This window comes from Rattus norvegicus, chromosome 4 (assembly GCF_036323735.1).
Source record: "Rattus norvegicus strain BN/NHsdMcwi chromosome 4, GRCr8, whole genome shotgun sequence".
Taxonomy (NCBI): Eukaryota; Metazoa; Chordata; class Mammalia; order Rodentia; family Muridae; genus Rattus; species Rattus norvegicus.
In genome coordinates this window covers 6877922-6893967 of record NC_086022.1, presented here as the reverse complement: position 1 = coordinate 6893967, position 16046 = coordinate 6877922, and the positions used below count along the sequence as shown (strand labels likewise).

The window sequence follows — 16046 nt, the reverse complement described above, 5'->3', positions numbered from 1 at the left end:
AAAGTTAAACACTGATATAGGCCCCAACAACTCATATTTACCCAACATAATACAAGCACATGCTCACAGAGAAATCACTACAGGAATGTTCATAGTTAATTGCTGATAGTTTTCAAAACCTGGAAAGCACCCAGATGCCCGTCAACCAGCAAAGGAATAAACACAGTGAGGTTCCGTCATTGACGGAATAAATCTTAGCAACAAAAAGCCATGCATACATGTAGCAGCATGTAAGTGTCTCTAGTGCATTTTGCGAGGGAGAAGAGCCAGATTTCAAGGGTTACATATTGTAAATCTTCCTGGATGTAACACTGTGGAATAGGCAAAGCTACAGGCAGTGCAGACAGATGAGCTGAACTCAAGGAGAAACCACCCCAAGTAACCTTAAGAGAGCAACTCTGTGCCAGCGGTTATGTTATAAAATCTGGTTGTAGGTACATGACTGCATTTGTCATGGAACTGGGAAATGTAAAAGGACTATGTATTTTATCTCAATATATTTGACTTTTAAAGTACGAGTTAATATTAATACGAGTTAATAGGACTGATCTTACTGTAGATTATGAAGCCAAGGGACAGTACTGAGTATTTACCCAGATTATCCCACGGGTGCAGCCCACTGCTACTGGTAATATCTTGGTACACATGCTCAGGTTCCTGCTACCTCTGCAAATGGAAATGAACACAAAAGCAGCATCTGAGACTAACCACTCAGCAGTCAGACTCACATACATGCAAAGCTTCCATCCCAGTTCTAACGTTTCCTGGATTTCACAATCTAGTTTAGAACTAGAAAAAAGACAGAAGAGTAGTGGTGATAAAAATAATTGATCTTGCAGAGTAACCAACCCCACTTTGAGACCCAGTGTTCAGATTGAGATTATATACTTTTATTTTTTTCACCCAGTTTTTATATTGTTTAAACAAGGATCTTTTTTTTTTTTTTTGAAGCCCTGACTTTTAAAAGGTCACACTGTGCAACATTTTTCTAAATCTTTGTCTGGTCTCACAACAAGGTAAGTTTCCTTAATGCTGCTACAAACCAGGTAAAAGGCATGCCGGGGTGAAAGTTAAATAAAAAGCTATCTCAAATAGCATTTTTAAAAGGCAAACATCAACCTTGTAAGTATTAAAAGCACGTTCTAAAATCCACTCTGATGACAGTTTAAGAAAGCCGCTTTTATGTGCTGGAAGCCTGGCTCTGCGAGGCCTTTTAAATGCCAGTGTTTACCTTAAAATGAAGGAAGGACCAGAATCTGGCCTTGAAGAGGCGCCTTTTGACTGCACACAGTGAACCCAATCTTTAACCAATAAATTGTTCCACACCTTTGTCTCTGCCAAGAGAGGCAGAGGTCTGCTCTCACAAGAATGCACAAGCCCCTTTAGTCAGGTGGCTCTCTCCTCTGCACTTCTGCACCTCTGCATTTGTTGGTTTAGAGTCAAGAATGACAATGCACATCACTGGTGCTAGGGGGTTTGTGCTGTCATCTGTGCTACTGATTGTACTCTGCCTTAGATCAAAGCCCAGAGCTTCGAGAAAGACATGCAGACCACAAAGTGGCAAGTAGCATGCCATGTTTGACATAGCAAACAATAAATGACTTTCATCAGTCTGATTAAGAATGCTGTGTTTTCAATGCTAAGTCTGATGTCTGAAATGATAGAACTTTCTACATTCTCAAACAAGGAGCTTCAAATATGAAGGGAAAAACATAAAGAGAGCCCACATACCACAAGTTCTGAAATTCCTCCTGTTCAAAGAACTGCGGTTTAACCTGCTATTGTACAAAGCTCATTGTGAGGTTTAAACCAAACATGCTAACACACCACTGTTTTCTTAGTTAGAAACAATTTGTGGTGTATCTCTCCCAGACCAGACTGCATCGCCAGCCTTGGCTGTGTTCAACATTGATTTTTCCCTGTGAGCTTCAACTACAGGTGTTCTCCACAAGGAACAGCATCAGACAGAGCTGGACTGGAAGTGTATCTTCACCTGGACTGTGATACTGTCAAATATGCCACCATCAGCACAAAGTCACCTCTTGCTCAGAGCCTCCATTCCAAGGTGCAAACTGGGTGCATTCTGTATGATCTTACTCACTCCCTACAAAATTCTGCAAGATGACAATTACTTCATTCATTCTCTAAGTGAAGACTTGAGACCAAAAGTCTAAAAAACTTCCCTAACCTACACACATCAAGAAAGTGGACCCAGTCTGGATTTGAACATCTCTTCTTTTTCACTGTGTGTCCCTCCCTTCATTTTCTTTGTAGTACTAGAGATAGAAATTGGAACCTTGCACATGCTAGACAAACATTTTACCACTAAGTTACACCATCTGCCCTGGTTTTTTTTTTTTTTTTTTTTTTTTTTTTGGTTCTTCTTTTCAGAGCTGGGGATCGAACCCAGGGCCTTGCGCTTCCTAGGCAAGCGCTCTACCACTGAGCTAAATCCCCAACCCCATCTGCCCTGTTTTTTATCTTTGTATAACCCAAACTTTATTACATCAGGGCAGTACCCTAGGCAAACATATGCATTAACACATTGATAACCGTGGTCCCTAAATAGGCAAATAGCAAACTGAGATAACAGTCAGTTGGCCCATCCTTCTGTCTCTGTCTCTCTCTGTCTCTCTTTGTGTGCATTGAGTGACAAAAGAGAAAAAAATATTCAAGAATCCCTGTTCAAATGGCAACCATGGAATGGTTCTGAACCTTGCAAGAGTGAGGCACAGTAACCAGGCTTGTATACTCATTATACTTTACAATAGAAGACACATTTTTTTTTTTTTGTTTCTCTGAATGGCCCTGGCTGTCTTGGAACTTGCTCTGTAAACCAGGTTAGCCTGAAACTCAAGAGATCTACCTGGCTCTGCCTCTTAAATGCTGGTATTAAAGATGTGTGTCACCACCGCCCAGCTGGGAGACACATTTTTTTTTTTATTAACTTGAGTATTTCTTATTTACATTTCGAATGTTATTCCCTTTCCGGGTTTCTGGGCCAACATCCCCCCTAACCCCTCCCCTTCCCCTTCTTTATGGGTGTTCCCCTCCCCATCCTCCCCCCATTACCGCCCTGCCCCCAACAATCACATTCACTGGGGGTTCAGTCTTGGCAGGACCAAGGGCTTCCCCTTCCATTGGTGCTCTTACTAGGATATTCATTGCTACCTATGAGGTTGGAGCCCAGGGTCAGTCCATGTATAGTCTTTGGGTAGTGGCTTAGTCCCTGGAAGCTCTGGTTGCTTGTCATTGTTGTTCATATGGGGTCTCGAGCCCCTTCAAGCTCTTCACATTTTAAAGGTTATTATTGAACTTCTTAGGAATCTAAAATTCTCCTCCCTCCAAATTTTTAAAAATTTTATCATTAATGTATGTGACATGCATGTGGAGGTCAGAGGACCTTTGGGAGTTGTTCCTCCCTTCCCACCCTTACATGGGTTCTGGGGATTGAACTCAAATGGTCAGCTTTGCACAGCAAGTACTTTCCCTACTGACCCATCTTGCTAGCTCTCTGTGTGTGTGTGTGTGTGTGTGTGTGTGTGTGTGTGTGTGTGTGTGTGTGTGTGTGTGTGTGTGTGTAGTGTGCAGTGTATGGCAGAACAATCAATTTCCAGGCCTCACCTTGAAGCCTCTACATCCAATAAGATGTACACTTAATGAGTCCACATACCTGGGACCTCTACACCCACAGTCTATATATTTGAATGCACACAGTTGAGGCTCACATACCTTGAGGTCTACATATCTGGAGTATACACTGTTGGGACCCATATACTTCAAGGTAGCAGGCTTCACATATCTGAAGTTACACACCAGAAGTACACACATCTTGGGTCCACATCTCAGGGATATACCCAGGCCCTACACGTCTGGAGTTCACACGTTTGGGGTCCATATACTTGAAGTGCTTATAGTAGTAGTCCTGGTATTCACATCCCTGGAAACTATACATCTGGAGTCTTCGAACCCGAGGCCCACAATACCAATGTCCATAACCCTGGAATCTATATACCTGGAGCCTTCATAGACTGCTCTTTCTAAGCACATACCTTCAGTCCTCTCTCCTGTTCAACCATGTCTTCTTAAGTCTTAGGGTTGTTTCTCTACCTGTATACCTTAGGGTTCTTTCCAGGTGCTTCCCCACCCCCTTTTTTGCCAAGTCTTGATTTTTGTTGATTCCTATGGCCATTATTCCTCCAAATCTTCTGACACTAAAACCTGGCCTCCAAATCTAGCCAGTAGATTTCAAATTTAAAAAGAATTTCAAGGCAATCACAAAAGGGCACTGTACAACTGAGGCACCTACCCAGAGGCACTTAAATATAGATGGTCCTTAAACCCAAAGCTGCTGTTCTTGAGTATCAACACGATTTCTTTAACTCGTTTTAAGAATAAAGGAATAGTGACAGCTTTTATAACAAGATCTAGTATTGTGGAAATATAACCTATCAGAAAGATCAGTTAATACTGCCAAGAAACTACCCAGACAAAAGACTTGGATTTTTCTCTGTGGAAAGTCCTTAAGGATTCAAAGTAGTAGTGCAAACAAATATTGTATGAAATAAAGAGACATTCACAACTTTACTTTTGTTTCTTCAAAAAAGGTATTTACTTCAAAGTTCTTCATTTATGGAACAGGTATATAAACTACAGAATAGCAGCTTAGTGGCCTCATTTTTAGTACTTATCTGTGAATTCATAAATACTGAGCTCATGGACTGATATCTTACTTGAAAGGTTAAGTAATGATACATTTCATATGTGATGATAACCAAACCACCATTAAGCTGTCTTTTCTTTATGTGCTTATGTGCAACCATTTTCACTTACCTGGACAAAGTAAGTAACATGGCCCCACTAGAAATAGGGGAGGGGCAAACCTGCAGATTCACTAGGAAGTATGTGGTGGGATTCTTCAAACTTGACTCCAATCTCTCCTGCCTATGTACATGCATAGTACCAAGCACAAAAGCCTTATGGACTGTAGCTAGATTGTCTCACCTCCCACACATTCCTATAAATAATCCCAATAAAACTCATCAGTTCACCAAGTTATTCTTTTATCCTTTCTTTGGTTTACTGTCAGTTGAGGTAGACAGATGAATGGTCATGTCTCCCAAGGAACACCACAATAGGGTTGGTATGGTGAGCTCCTGTGCATCCTGTCCTGCTTTCCAATTAGGACCAAACAGAGAAAACCAATCATGTCTATCTCTAGACTAGAAGTGAGGCACCAAGGGACACAGAATTCATTTTAAAAGTCCCAAAGAAAACCCCAAAACACTATGTAGGGTGAGTGTGGAGAGCTAAAACAAGACTAGAAAATGCTGAAAGCCTTGCTCTCCAATAGTCAATAGCCCCAACCTGAGGAGCCTGAGAACTCATACCAATAACCTATTGCTTTAGAGCACATCACTCAATGCATATGTCCAGCTTTCAACAGGAAAAGACACTGCATGCAAGAAGGCAAGAAAATATACTATCTTAAGCCAGAAGGCAGCAGCAGACAAAATCATGGCAGAGTCTGAAGTTAACGAAGAGGATATTTAAACTGTGATTAATGAGAGTGGCTACTATGGTTAGGATGTTGTCTGTTCTCCAATGGTTATGTTAAAGGCTCAGTCTTCGTTGTGGCAGTGATGACATCCTGGAAAGTCGTCAGGCCATTAGAGCATCCTCTCAGGAAAAGTAAGGGGAGAGTTATGGTCAAAGAAAAAGGACCCAAAGTTAGTTCTTTTGTTACGAAAAGCCTGAGATAGGCTCTGATTCACTAAGGCTTCCAGTCAAGACACACAGACTCTTCCCACCTCAGAAACTCCTACCACTGCACAGCATCCAGTATGAGGCTCTCTTCAGAGTCAAGCTGATACTGGCATCATGTCTTGACCATCAAGTTCAATAGTACTTTTGTTTTTACTTTATAAAGTAGCATACCCTGCTCCAGTGAAACAAGTCAGTCATATGCAATGGCAGATGGTAACTATGAGCATAAAAAAGGGAACACAAGCTGGAAATACTATAACAGAAGTGAGAATGACCTTGGATGGCCCATCAGAAGAAGGAGCACATTCAGTTAAAATCTGTGGGCCAAATTTTGTCAGCACCTCTCACTAAAGGGCTAGTACATACAGAACCACCACATCACCAGAAACTAGAGGAATTCTAACCATAATACAATCTCCTAACTAATACGACTTTTTAAAAGTCGAAGCCAGGCATGGTAGATCAAATCAAAACTTCACCACATGGGGGACTAAAGCAGAAAGAACAAAGTAAGCCTAGCATAATATTGAAAGCTTGTCTCAATGTCAAGACAAAAGCAGGAACAAGTGTTAAGAGAGATGCAGAAGCACTGAAGCCTCAGAGAACTTGTAAGAACTTGTGAGAGAGCCTTGTGAGAACTAAATGACTGCTGCAAAAACCAGTCACACACTGATCAGTGATTTCATTTACACACAAGTGCATTAAACATGTGTTCACAGCAATACTCATGTGTGTCAACATATGACCACAATCAATTGTACAGCAGCATTCTGTCAAAAAAAACCCCAATGCACTGATATATGCTATGATATCAAAGGACCTGAAAAACGCCACATAAAAGAAGCCAAACACCAAAGATTAAAACAGAGACAGGAGGAACACCCATTCAAAGCCTGCCCCACATGTGGCCCACACATATACAGCCACCCAATTAGACAAGATGGATGAAGCAAAGAAGTGCAGGCAGACAGGAGCTGGGTGTAGATCTCTCCTGAGAGACACAGCCAGAATACAACAAACACAGAGGCGAATGCCAGCAGCAAACCACTGAACTGAGAATAGGACCCCCGTTGAAGGAATCAGAGAAAGAACTGGAAGAGCTTGAAGGGGCTCGAGACCCCATATGTACAACAATTTCAAGCAACCAGAGCTTCCAGGGACTAAGCCACTACCTAAAGACTATACATGGACTGACCCTGGGCTCCAACCTCATAGGTAGCAATGAATATCCTAGTAAGAGCACCAGTGGAAGGGGAAGCCGTGGGTCCTGCTAAGACTGAACCTCCAGTGAACTAGACTGTTGGGGGGAGGGCAGCAATGGGGGGAGGGTGGGGAGGGGAACACCCATAAGGAAGGGGAGGGAGAGGGGTTAGGGGGATGTTTGCCTGGAAACCGGGAAAGGGAATAACACTTGAAATGTATATAAGAAATACTCAAGTTTAAAAAAAAAAAAAAAAAGAAGCCAAGCACCAAAGGTTATGTATTGTATAGGTGCGTCCAAGTCTATGACACAGACTAAACTTGGCAACTGCTAGGGGCAGACTGTAACAGGCTATAGGACGTATGTCCACTGTGCAGTCCAGGATTGTCTTAACACAGAGAAGCCAGCGTGACAGCAATGTAGACATACCGAATGCCACCAACATATTCACTCTATGAAGGTCAGTGTTGTTCTACATGGCTGCTACCTTAAGGGATTTCATTTAAAAACTGACGGAAAAGACGGTGCACACCTGAGTTCCTTGCAACCAGGAAGTACCCAGGAGGACTAATCTATCCTGGGCCAGCCTAGGCTACACAAGTTACAGACCGCCCAGGGACACTAACAGAACAGTGCTTTTTAACAAATGAAAAGCTCAGGAAACTGCTACCAAAGGTCTGACTTTTAAGAAATGTCCAGAGAAGCCATGAAGAGAAAAAGGAAATGATTTAGGACAGAAACTCAGAACTAGTCTGTTTTCCCACTTTCCTTTGTTCAATGAAAAGAAGTGATTATTGGGTGATTACACATTAGGATAAGGGAACTGAAGGACAATGTGTTATAGCTCACATACTGAAGAGCTGGGTAAAATGACTGGCAATCCTTTACCATTGCCTGGCCAGCAGCTGCCATGGGTCAAGACACAATGCCACGTTACTGGACTCAAAAGAAAATTTAAAAATATATTTTGAAAATCAAACAACTAGTCTTCAAAGTTTGTAGGATGCAGCAAATCTTTACGGCCAACCTATTTTGGATAGCAAAACATCATGACTTGGATAAGGTGAGGAATTTTTAAATGGGACTTTTTATAACTTTATAAAGTTGGAGAGAAAGACCTCAAAACAGAATTAGTAGGCACTGCACAAAGCAATTCACATACAGTATCATGTTTTAACTTCATCACAATCCTAAATTGTGGTACCAAAATCCCTATTTTGATTGAATTTCTTCGTGTTCAAAGTAACAGAAAACTAGACTCACAATAAATGAAGTAGGTTAAAAGAAAAAACCAAGAGCTGGTCTAGCTCCAGGGCTCAAACTGCATCACCCATCTTGGACTGTGTCCAAATCCGTGTTCTGCCATTTCCTGTATAATCTTCCTTCCAAGGCTCACCTGGCAGCTCCGCCCCTTCAGCTCTTAACCCCAGATGCTAATGGAGCAGATGCAGCTGCAGTTTCCAGTCTTTTCTTGTTCTCACATTCAGTAGAACTAAATTATCCAATGCTCCCCTCCCCCAAATAAAAACCCACTTGAGTTCTTGTGACTAGTCAGCTAGGCCAGGTCCCCCAGCTCCCACCTTACGGTATTATGATGGTGGTTCATCATAGGACCAGAGCTTCCAACTAGTTTTAGATTGGCCACATGTTCAGTCACAGAATAATGTCCTGGGCTACTGTTGGGGTAATTAATAGACATCCCAATGACAGGATGCAGCAAGGCCCCCTTGAAAACAACGTAAAGCTAGCTGCTAAAATTCAGACATCCAGAAAGTAAGTGTAGATTTAAACTCAGGTCTAGCTAAAGGTATCCAAAAACTTTTCCCTCTTAAACTTCAAATAAAAACCAGTCTTAAGACAGCAAAATGGTGGACTTAACTGCTCTCCTAAATACATCACTCACTAAAACATAAGCTAAGATTATACTATGTCTAGAAAGCACCTGAACCACCACGTGAAAATTCAGAACTTAAAACTCATTGTGAATTTGACTTTTAAAACAGTTGGCCTGCTTTTAATCTGCTTTTACAAGCTTCAAGTAGTAAGAGCCAATTCATAAAGTTCATTGCCAAGAAAAAAAAAAATCTGTAACTTTTAAGTGAGTTTAAAATTATATTGTTCCAGAGACTTATCGTGTATAACAGATTTAAATCGACTTTTGGGACTTTTTAGTGACAGAAAACCAATCTCACAGCTCAGTAACTTCTGCAGACTTTACTTCATGGAGGACCTTGCATTCTCGTGTTTTCTTTGCACTTCCAGGTGAATTGTATACAATTAAGATGCAGCAAAGTCACTGTCACGACAGGCAGAAGAAAATCAATACACTATTTCTGCTTGGCACCAAGAAGTGAGAGACTTTTAAAGGACCCCAGGGGTTCAAGCCTGGTTCATCGGACAGCGCGGGGGTGCATATTCAGAGGGGTAGGAGATGGCACAGAGTGCAGAAGGGCTAGGTACCCTGCAAGGTCAGTAGCCACAGGGGCAGCTCTCTCCACCCTCACCTTCAGAGAAGCCTTGCCTAGAGCTAGGAAGACCACTGGAAGGGGCGAACGTGAAAAGGCTTTCACCCGGCAACACAGAACAGGCCACGATTACCGGGAGCCATGGCAACCATCATGAGGAACTGTAGGAGGTCGAATGGCGACGCCACAGCGCTCGCAAAACAGTCGAAGGGGCAGCTATCAAATCTTCCGACTGAGGGGACGACTGAAAGCCCACTACAAACAGCCGCACGGGTCAGCGCATCCTCGGGTCACACAAACTGGCCAGGGCGCAGCGAAAAGACGCCAAACATCACACACCGAGGAAGAGGGGTAAGAGCCCGCGCACACCACACCACACGCCCAGGGCCCGCGCCTCAAGACAGCGTAACCGCACCAGCGTCCAGACGCTGACGACAAGTGACAGGCGGAGCCATGACGTAAAGCGCGGGTGCAGCAAGCCGCTCGCCGCCGGTGAAACTGAAGGGACGACTGCTCAGCCGAATGGGGGTCAGGGGTGGGGGACCTACGAGCATGCGCACTGAGGGTCAGGCGAAGCCGGCGCGCGTGCGCACTCCGAAGCGCACCGGCCGCTAGTTGCCGTGGCAACGAGGAGTGGATCTGAAAAGGTGCTTCGGAGAGAAGAGGAAGGGCCAGTGTGAGTTTGTCCTGCAGCGCTGTCCGACAGAAAAAAAGCTCTGGTTCATAGAGAGGGAGAGAGGGCCGAACGCGGGTAGTGTTGACGCGGAAGGTGCGGGTCGCTGTGGGCGGTCCGCGGATCCTTCCTATAAGGCACAAGGCTGTGATGTGGCGAGGGACCTCAAACCAAACTGGGAGAGTATTTTAAACTTAGATGCCGTCTCTCCAGTGCATTTCTATTGACGCATGTATTAATTGCCTTCTGATCACTGAAAGCAATCGGTGATTAAATGGCTTGTCGTCTAGTCCTGTGTTTTCCTACCTGGCACAACCTCCTAACCGTGTGCAAACTAATTACAGTCAGTTTGCTGTTGTGGCAATTAGCGTCAGGCAGAGGTTTATTTCTCACCTATTGCCAGTCCAACGGGTCACCATTATGTTTTCTCATACAGTTCGACTACATCTGGCATGTTTCGTTATTTTTTAAATCATACAATTTGCTAATGCTATGTGACTTTAGTGAGGCACAGTTTTAACGCTTTTTACCTTGACATTAGTCACAACGGCACAATACAAATCTGGTGAAATTGTAGACCAAAGAGCTACCTACTGGTTAACGATGGTATGAATCTTGTTAAAAAAAATAAACTATTTTTATGATGCATACTTGGTCATTGCCAAGTTAGAGGCATTTTGAATTTGGAAAATAATAACAGTGACCTTTCAGTAGTTTACATGCCTTCCTCCAGCCAAGGCTACTGTAAGAAATACTGCATACAAACTTCTTTCATAGATCTCCATGCCAGCAATGAAAAGGAGCAAGAAGGTGAGCACACTGAAAACTGTCCTAGGCTTCCAAAGGATCTGAACAGCACCTGGCTCTCTTCTTCCCATCTCACACATGAGTTCCTGTGGGACTCATTTTCCTGTAATTTTTTCAAGTGTCTGCTGCAGTGCTAGGGGTTGAACCCAGGGCCTAGTGTATGCCTGAAGGTGTATCAGCTGCTCTGTGAGCACCTTTCTGAAAGCTAGTCCCTCAATACTATTCCGTTAGGTTGCTTTTGAAAAGGTGCCTTTTCTCTCCACTGTAGAATATCATGGTCAGCATGGTCTGAAAACTAAAAAGGTCAATACCAAATACATCCCCCCATTTCTGAGGCAATTGGAGCAACAGTAACCATTTATGAGTATCTTGTGCAGAACAGTCCCTTGTAAGCCCTTAAAGAGGTTTCCTTTTGTATAATAATCCTCAAACCTCAGCATTTTTGTGTTTTTTATAAAACTGAGCTGCAGATCCTTAAGTAACTTACCATAGGTGGGACTCAGTGTCTGCCACCGATGTGCTGGCCAGGTTGAAGGAGCCAGCGTGCACCATATACCCACTTCTTCATTGTTGCCCTTCTTGCCAAACACAAGCACAGCTGCTTTGGTGGGCGTCTCTGCTCTTGCTCCTGCCATCTAACACACACATTTCTCTCTTTAAGACTTGGGCTAAATGTTATCTTGAAGGATTGTTCATTTACTTTTAGTGTCTCATTTTGTTCTAAGACTTTGTTCTAAGACTCCATTTTTGCTGCTAGATTGTTCTTTATAGTGGAATTCTTTCTAGCACCATGGTAAGCTGTTTGAGGACAGGGATGAATTGGGTTATGACTGTGTAGATTGGACAGGGTGGCTCATGCTCTGTGGCTGGCATCACTGTTACCATTTCCATAGCCCAAGTAGATCCAGATGTTTACACACACTCTTGCTTTCTGTTTCAGCAGAAAAAAATGGAAGTTATTGTAATGGGATGCTAAAGATTGTTGAAGCCTCACCACGGTGTTTCCTGATACAGCATGTTAAAAAATAAGGTATCCCATCCTCCTCAGAACTGACACATGTTTGTATTTGTGCGGTGTAGTCTAACTGGACCTTCTACAGGTATAAAAATAGTTTACAAACCTTGTGTTCCTGGGAAACTGTGAGCAGAAGTGGAAAGTGCATGTGATATGGGTAACAGACAGTCTCTGGGTGCTACCTGCATATGTCTCCTGCCTCAGGGACCTGGTCCTGTAGGGAATGTTTTTTAAGTTTTCAACAGAGATCTTTTACTTAAGAGCAAGATCTCCTTTTAGAGTTTGCCTGGAGTCTAATTTAGCCATAGCAAAGCAGTAGCATCTTATTTAGTCACACACAGGTTTGAATTTATTGGTTTATAATTAAGGCTCCAGTAATTAAATGAAAAGGTTTCCCTTTACTTCCATTGTAGATGTTGGGCCTGGAGTTTGCTCTGATTAAATATTGCCCTGGCATTCCTTCCCACTGACTTGGTAATCTGCCATCAAGGAGCAACAAGGCCTGAGTTTTCTTCTAAATGATGTTACATGCTGTTCCACTAAATAAGCACCGCCCCCCTTTTTTAGGATCGTTCATCTAAAAAAAGTAACTTAGCAGTCTCTGCAGTTGCCTTACAAGACCACATATTACGTGATCTTCAACTTGGACATCTCTCAGTAGCAGATCCTTGTAAGACAAAAGTGCAAAAGAAAGAGAACAAATCACAATCTCTCAGAAAAGGCTCGGCAGCCATGATGGACACTGGACTTAGAAAGACTGCAGAGGGGCCTAAAGGGGAAGATCCAGAGAAGGAATATGTTCTAGACCCCACACCACCACCGTTAACTTTAGGTAAGCTAACCTGGTCTCTTTTCCTTTGGCTTAATGCTAATTAACCCAGTGTAACCTTGTCAGGCAGGATGAAGCAATGCTGTATTTGGGGTAAAAACAGAACCTTGACATTTTCATTTTATTGGCGGCCAAGTGCATTGTTAATAAGGCTTTAATGCCAACTCTGTCTGCCAAGTTTTTGTTTTTCACTTTGGAGGTAAAGTATTGGTGGAATTGCCCCTGAACAAGATGGCTGTCGGAAATACCCTTACTAAAACACACCTACAGGAGCAGGTGACTTGCTTTGTGAGTCCGAATTCCTGAGTGTATACATTGTGTCTGGTTTTATCAGGAGCTCTGTGGCACTTTACCTACTGCCGAGCTCCATTAGTGCTTCTGTATTTTTAAGTCCTGCTGCCTTCCTTTGCATGTTTTTATTGACTTTGGGAGTCTCCCTCTATAGTCGGGGCTGGCCTTCAACTCTAAATCTCCCTGCCTCACTCAACCTCTGGAGTGCCTGGACTGTAGGCTTTTGTCTGTATCTTTTTGTTTTGTAAATGTAGTTTCTATCTGGGAGAGCCTGGTTACATTGAATTGCAGGCTAGCTCTGGGCCGGGCCCTTCCTTCTGGCTGAGTGCCCCACTCCAGCCGAGGCTGCTCTCTCCAGCTGTGGGGAGGCCAGCTGTGATCCTCGCATCCTCAGCCTGAGACTCTCCTTGAATCCATGTAGTGATCCTTTACTTGAACTAATTGTCTTGTTGTTCCTTATTCTTACGGACTCCTTGCCAAAGTTTTCACAGGCTCAGTTCTTTGTGGTGAAAAGCTTTGCCATCAGCTTGAATAACATTACAAATTTAGTGCCGTCTCCATCTTAACTGGATTCCTGTTATACACTGCGGCCATAACTTTTTCTTTGAGCAAAAGTCACATTGTGCGGTTCAAGCTGCCTTAAACTCTGTCTTCCCATCACTGCTCCTACCATAGGCCGATATGAGTATTGTAGAAATATAATTGTAAAATTTGTGGGAATCTATTTTTCTATATTTATAGTTTGGCACATAGAAGATCTCATCTTACCTTGGCAACTTTTGCATGTACTTGTTTTCTGTGAAATTAAATCTTTCCCCTTTCCCACTTGAAGGAAGCTCTTTACTTCCTGTCTTGGGTATATCTGAATGACTAGCAACTCTCATGTGTTGCTTGTGACAATGAGCCCTAAGGCTATAATAGTACTGCCACAGTCTATCCAATCACCAAGACAACTGCAGAGGGACAAAGGTTACATCACATACACAGCCTGGATACACTAGACAGGAATAGTGCACAGAACAGTGTGAGATTTCATTGTTTTGCTTAGTTTGAAAAAATAAAACTCGTATGAATTGTTTTTGGAATATGCCATTGATGATTTCCAGATGGTCGTTCACTCTGAATCATTGGAACCTCAGCAAGTGCAACCACAGAAAAGGCAACTTGCCTGCAGTTGATAATTAACTCAGCACTAATTCCCTGGTTCCCATCATTATACCAGCATATTAAGGCCAAGAGTTCTTTATTACATTCTTATAATCTATTGTAAGTCTGAAATCATTTTATACTGAAAAGCTAGAAATAAAAGATTCCTAGATGACTGGGCATGGAAAATAGGTTTGTTTAGGGCTGTTGTGTTGTAGTGTAGGTGACAGAGACAGGAGGTATCAGAAGGCCTGCACAGCAGAGAAAGGACACTCATTCATTGCTAGTTATCTGGTTTGGATCCCTTTTGTTCCTCTAGCTGCTGGTGTGAGGAGAAGAAACTTTTCACATTTGATTACAAGTACAGAATAGCCAGCCAAGAGTGACAAGCATCTTGAGAGAAAGCCGTGTCACTGATGTTCACCAAGAAAGCCATTTCTCAGCTCTGATTCTTGTGGAGTGGGGTGCTATTGCAGATACATGACTGTTCAGTTCAGAGTCTGGCCTTTGACCATAGGAGTCACTTCACCTACAATAAATCGTAGACCCATCATTGTTCTAAGAATAAACAAAAACTGAGCTCATTGCCAACTGTGATAGGTATTTAACCAAGGCCCTGGGTCTGATGGCTCCAGGCTCAATTCAGCTTTTTTGTTTCCTCCTTTTCTGATGGTTTTAGTGTTGGTATATTTTACCAGAAGTATATCTAGTGAAGTGAGTTAAGCTTCCTTATATGTGAGTTTGGAAAATGCAAATGTTAACATAATTTTTGTTTGTATTTGTTTTCACATGTGGAGGCATGCCGTGTGCATGTGGAGGCCATATGCCGATCTTTGTACCAGATGCTATCTGCCAAGATCTGTGTGGCTCTGAATTGCCCTCTCTGAAGGGAAGAAAGAGTTGATGGAAGGTTAGGGATACCCTGTGGGAAGTGACTATGGTAGGCTTGAGCAGCTTCCAGCAGTGAAAGCTTCAGGAGAGAATTTCTCTTCCCCAAAGTGTTATAGCTCTATACAACACAGACAGACAAACAGACAGATACTCTCAGACTGTTTTTGTTTATTCCTTGTGGACAGGGTCTTATATACATTTTAGGGTGAGTTGGGGTCTAAAGGTAGGTACTTTTTATTAGCTTGGTCTAAGATGTTAAGGTTGCCTCATCTTCATGTGAAGGGACTAAGGGTGCTCCCCCTTACATGACTATTTGGCACAGTTCTTTCTACTGGGTGTCATGGTCCCAAGTCCCAGGACAGAAACCTGGTCGGAAGTAGATGCAACTCCTACCATCCTCAGGTATGAGAGTACTGTGGTTTCTTAATCCACTCAACCTTACCAAGTTTTTGTCTGGTGACATGGTTCCACTTGCTCCACAGCTAGAGGTTAGTATCATTTATTTTTTTTTTTGAGACAGAGTCTCTCAACTAGAATAAACCAGTTAATCTAGACTGGCTGGGCAGCAAGTTCTAAGGATCTCCTGTCTCTGCCTTGCCAGCACTAGGATCATAGGTATGGAGTACCACACCAGCCTTTTACATAGATGCATAGCCCTCTGTCATAGCCTCCCATTCCTGTAATATTTATTGTTCTCATTGAAGATCTTGCTCTAGGTTAATTTTCTTTAACGTAACTTTACCATTGTTTAGCAGTTTACAGATTAGTGGTTCACACTTACAGTCCTACTAGCCCAGTGCCCAGGAATGTTGCAGTCTCTTTTTCAAAGTGAGTCTTCCCATGGGATATAAGGTCACATTATGGGTACTCATAAACTTAATTAAGGAATATATCCTTGGGTAGCACATGATTGATATACACTTTGTAAGGGCCATGGTGAGAGCAGCAAGGCAGTGCTGCAG

The 16046-nt window shown here is 42.8% G+C and overlaps 1 protein-coding gene across 21 annotated transcripts in view; it reads left to right on the top strand.

Annotated features, from left to right (window-relative positions):
- Window positions 1-9556: 9556 nt before the first annotated feature.
- Rnf32 (ring finger protein 32) overlaps window positions 9557-16046 on the top strand; it is a 61712-nt gene continuing 55222 nt past the window's right edge. For 4 of the 21 annotated variants that reach the window (XM_063285932.1, XM_039107491.2, XM_017592605.3 and 1 more), the window contains exons 1-3: window positions 9960-10108; window positions 11853-11942; window positions 12495-12759. In XM_063285932.1, the coding sequence (XP_063142002.1) occupies window positions 11928-11942; window positions 12495-12759 (280 nt within the window). In that variant the 5' untranslated portion in view covers window positions 9960-10108; window positions 11853-11927. Of the gene's footprint in view, window positions 9784-9908; window positions 10916-11852; window positions 11943-12494; window positions 12760-16046 lie in introns of those variants that run through there. The other 17 variants (XM_063285930.1, XM_063285934.1, XR_005503207.2 and 14 more) reach the window with 14 other exon arrangements.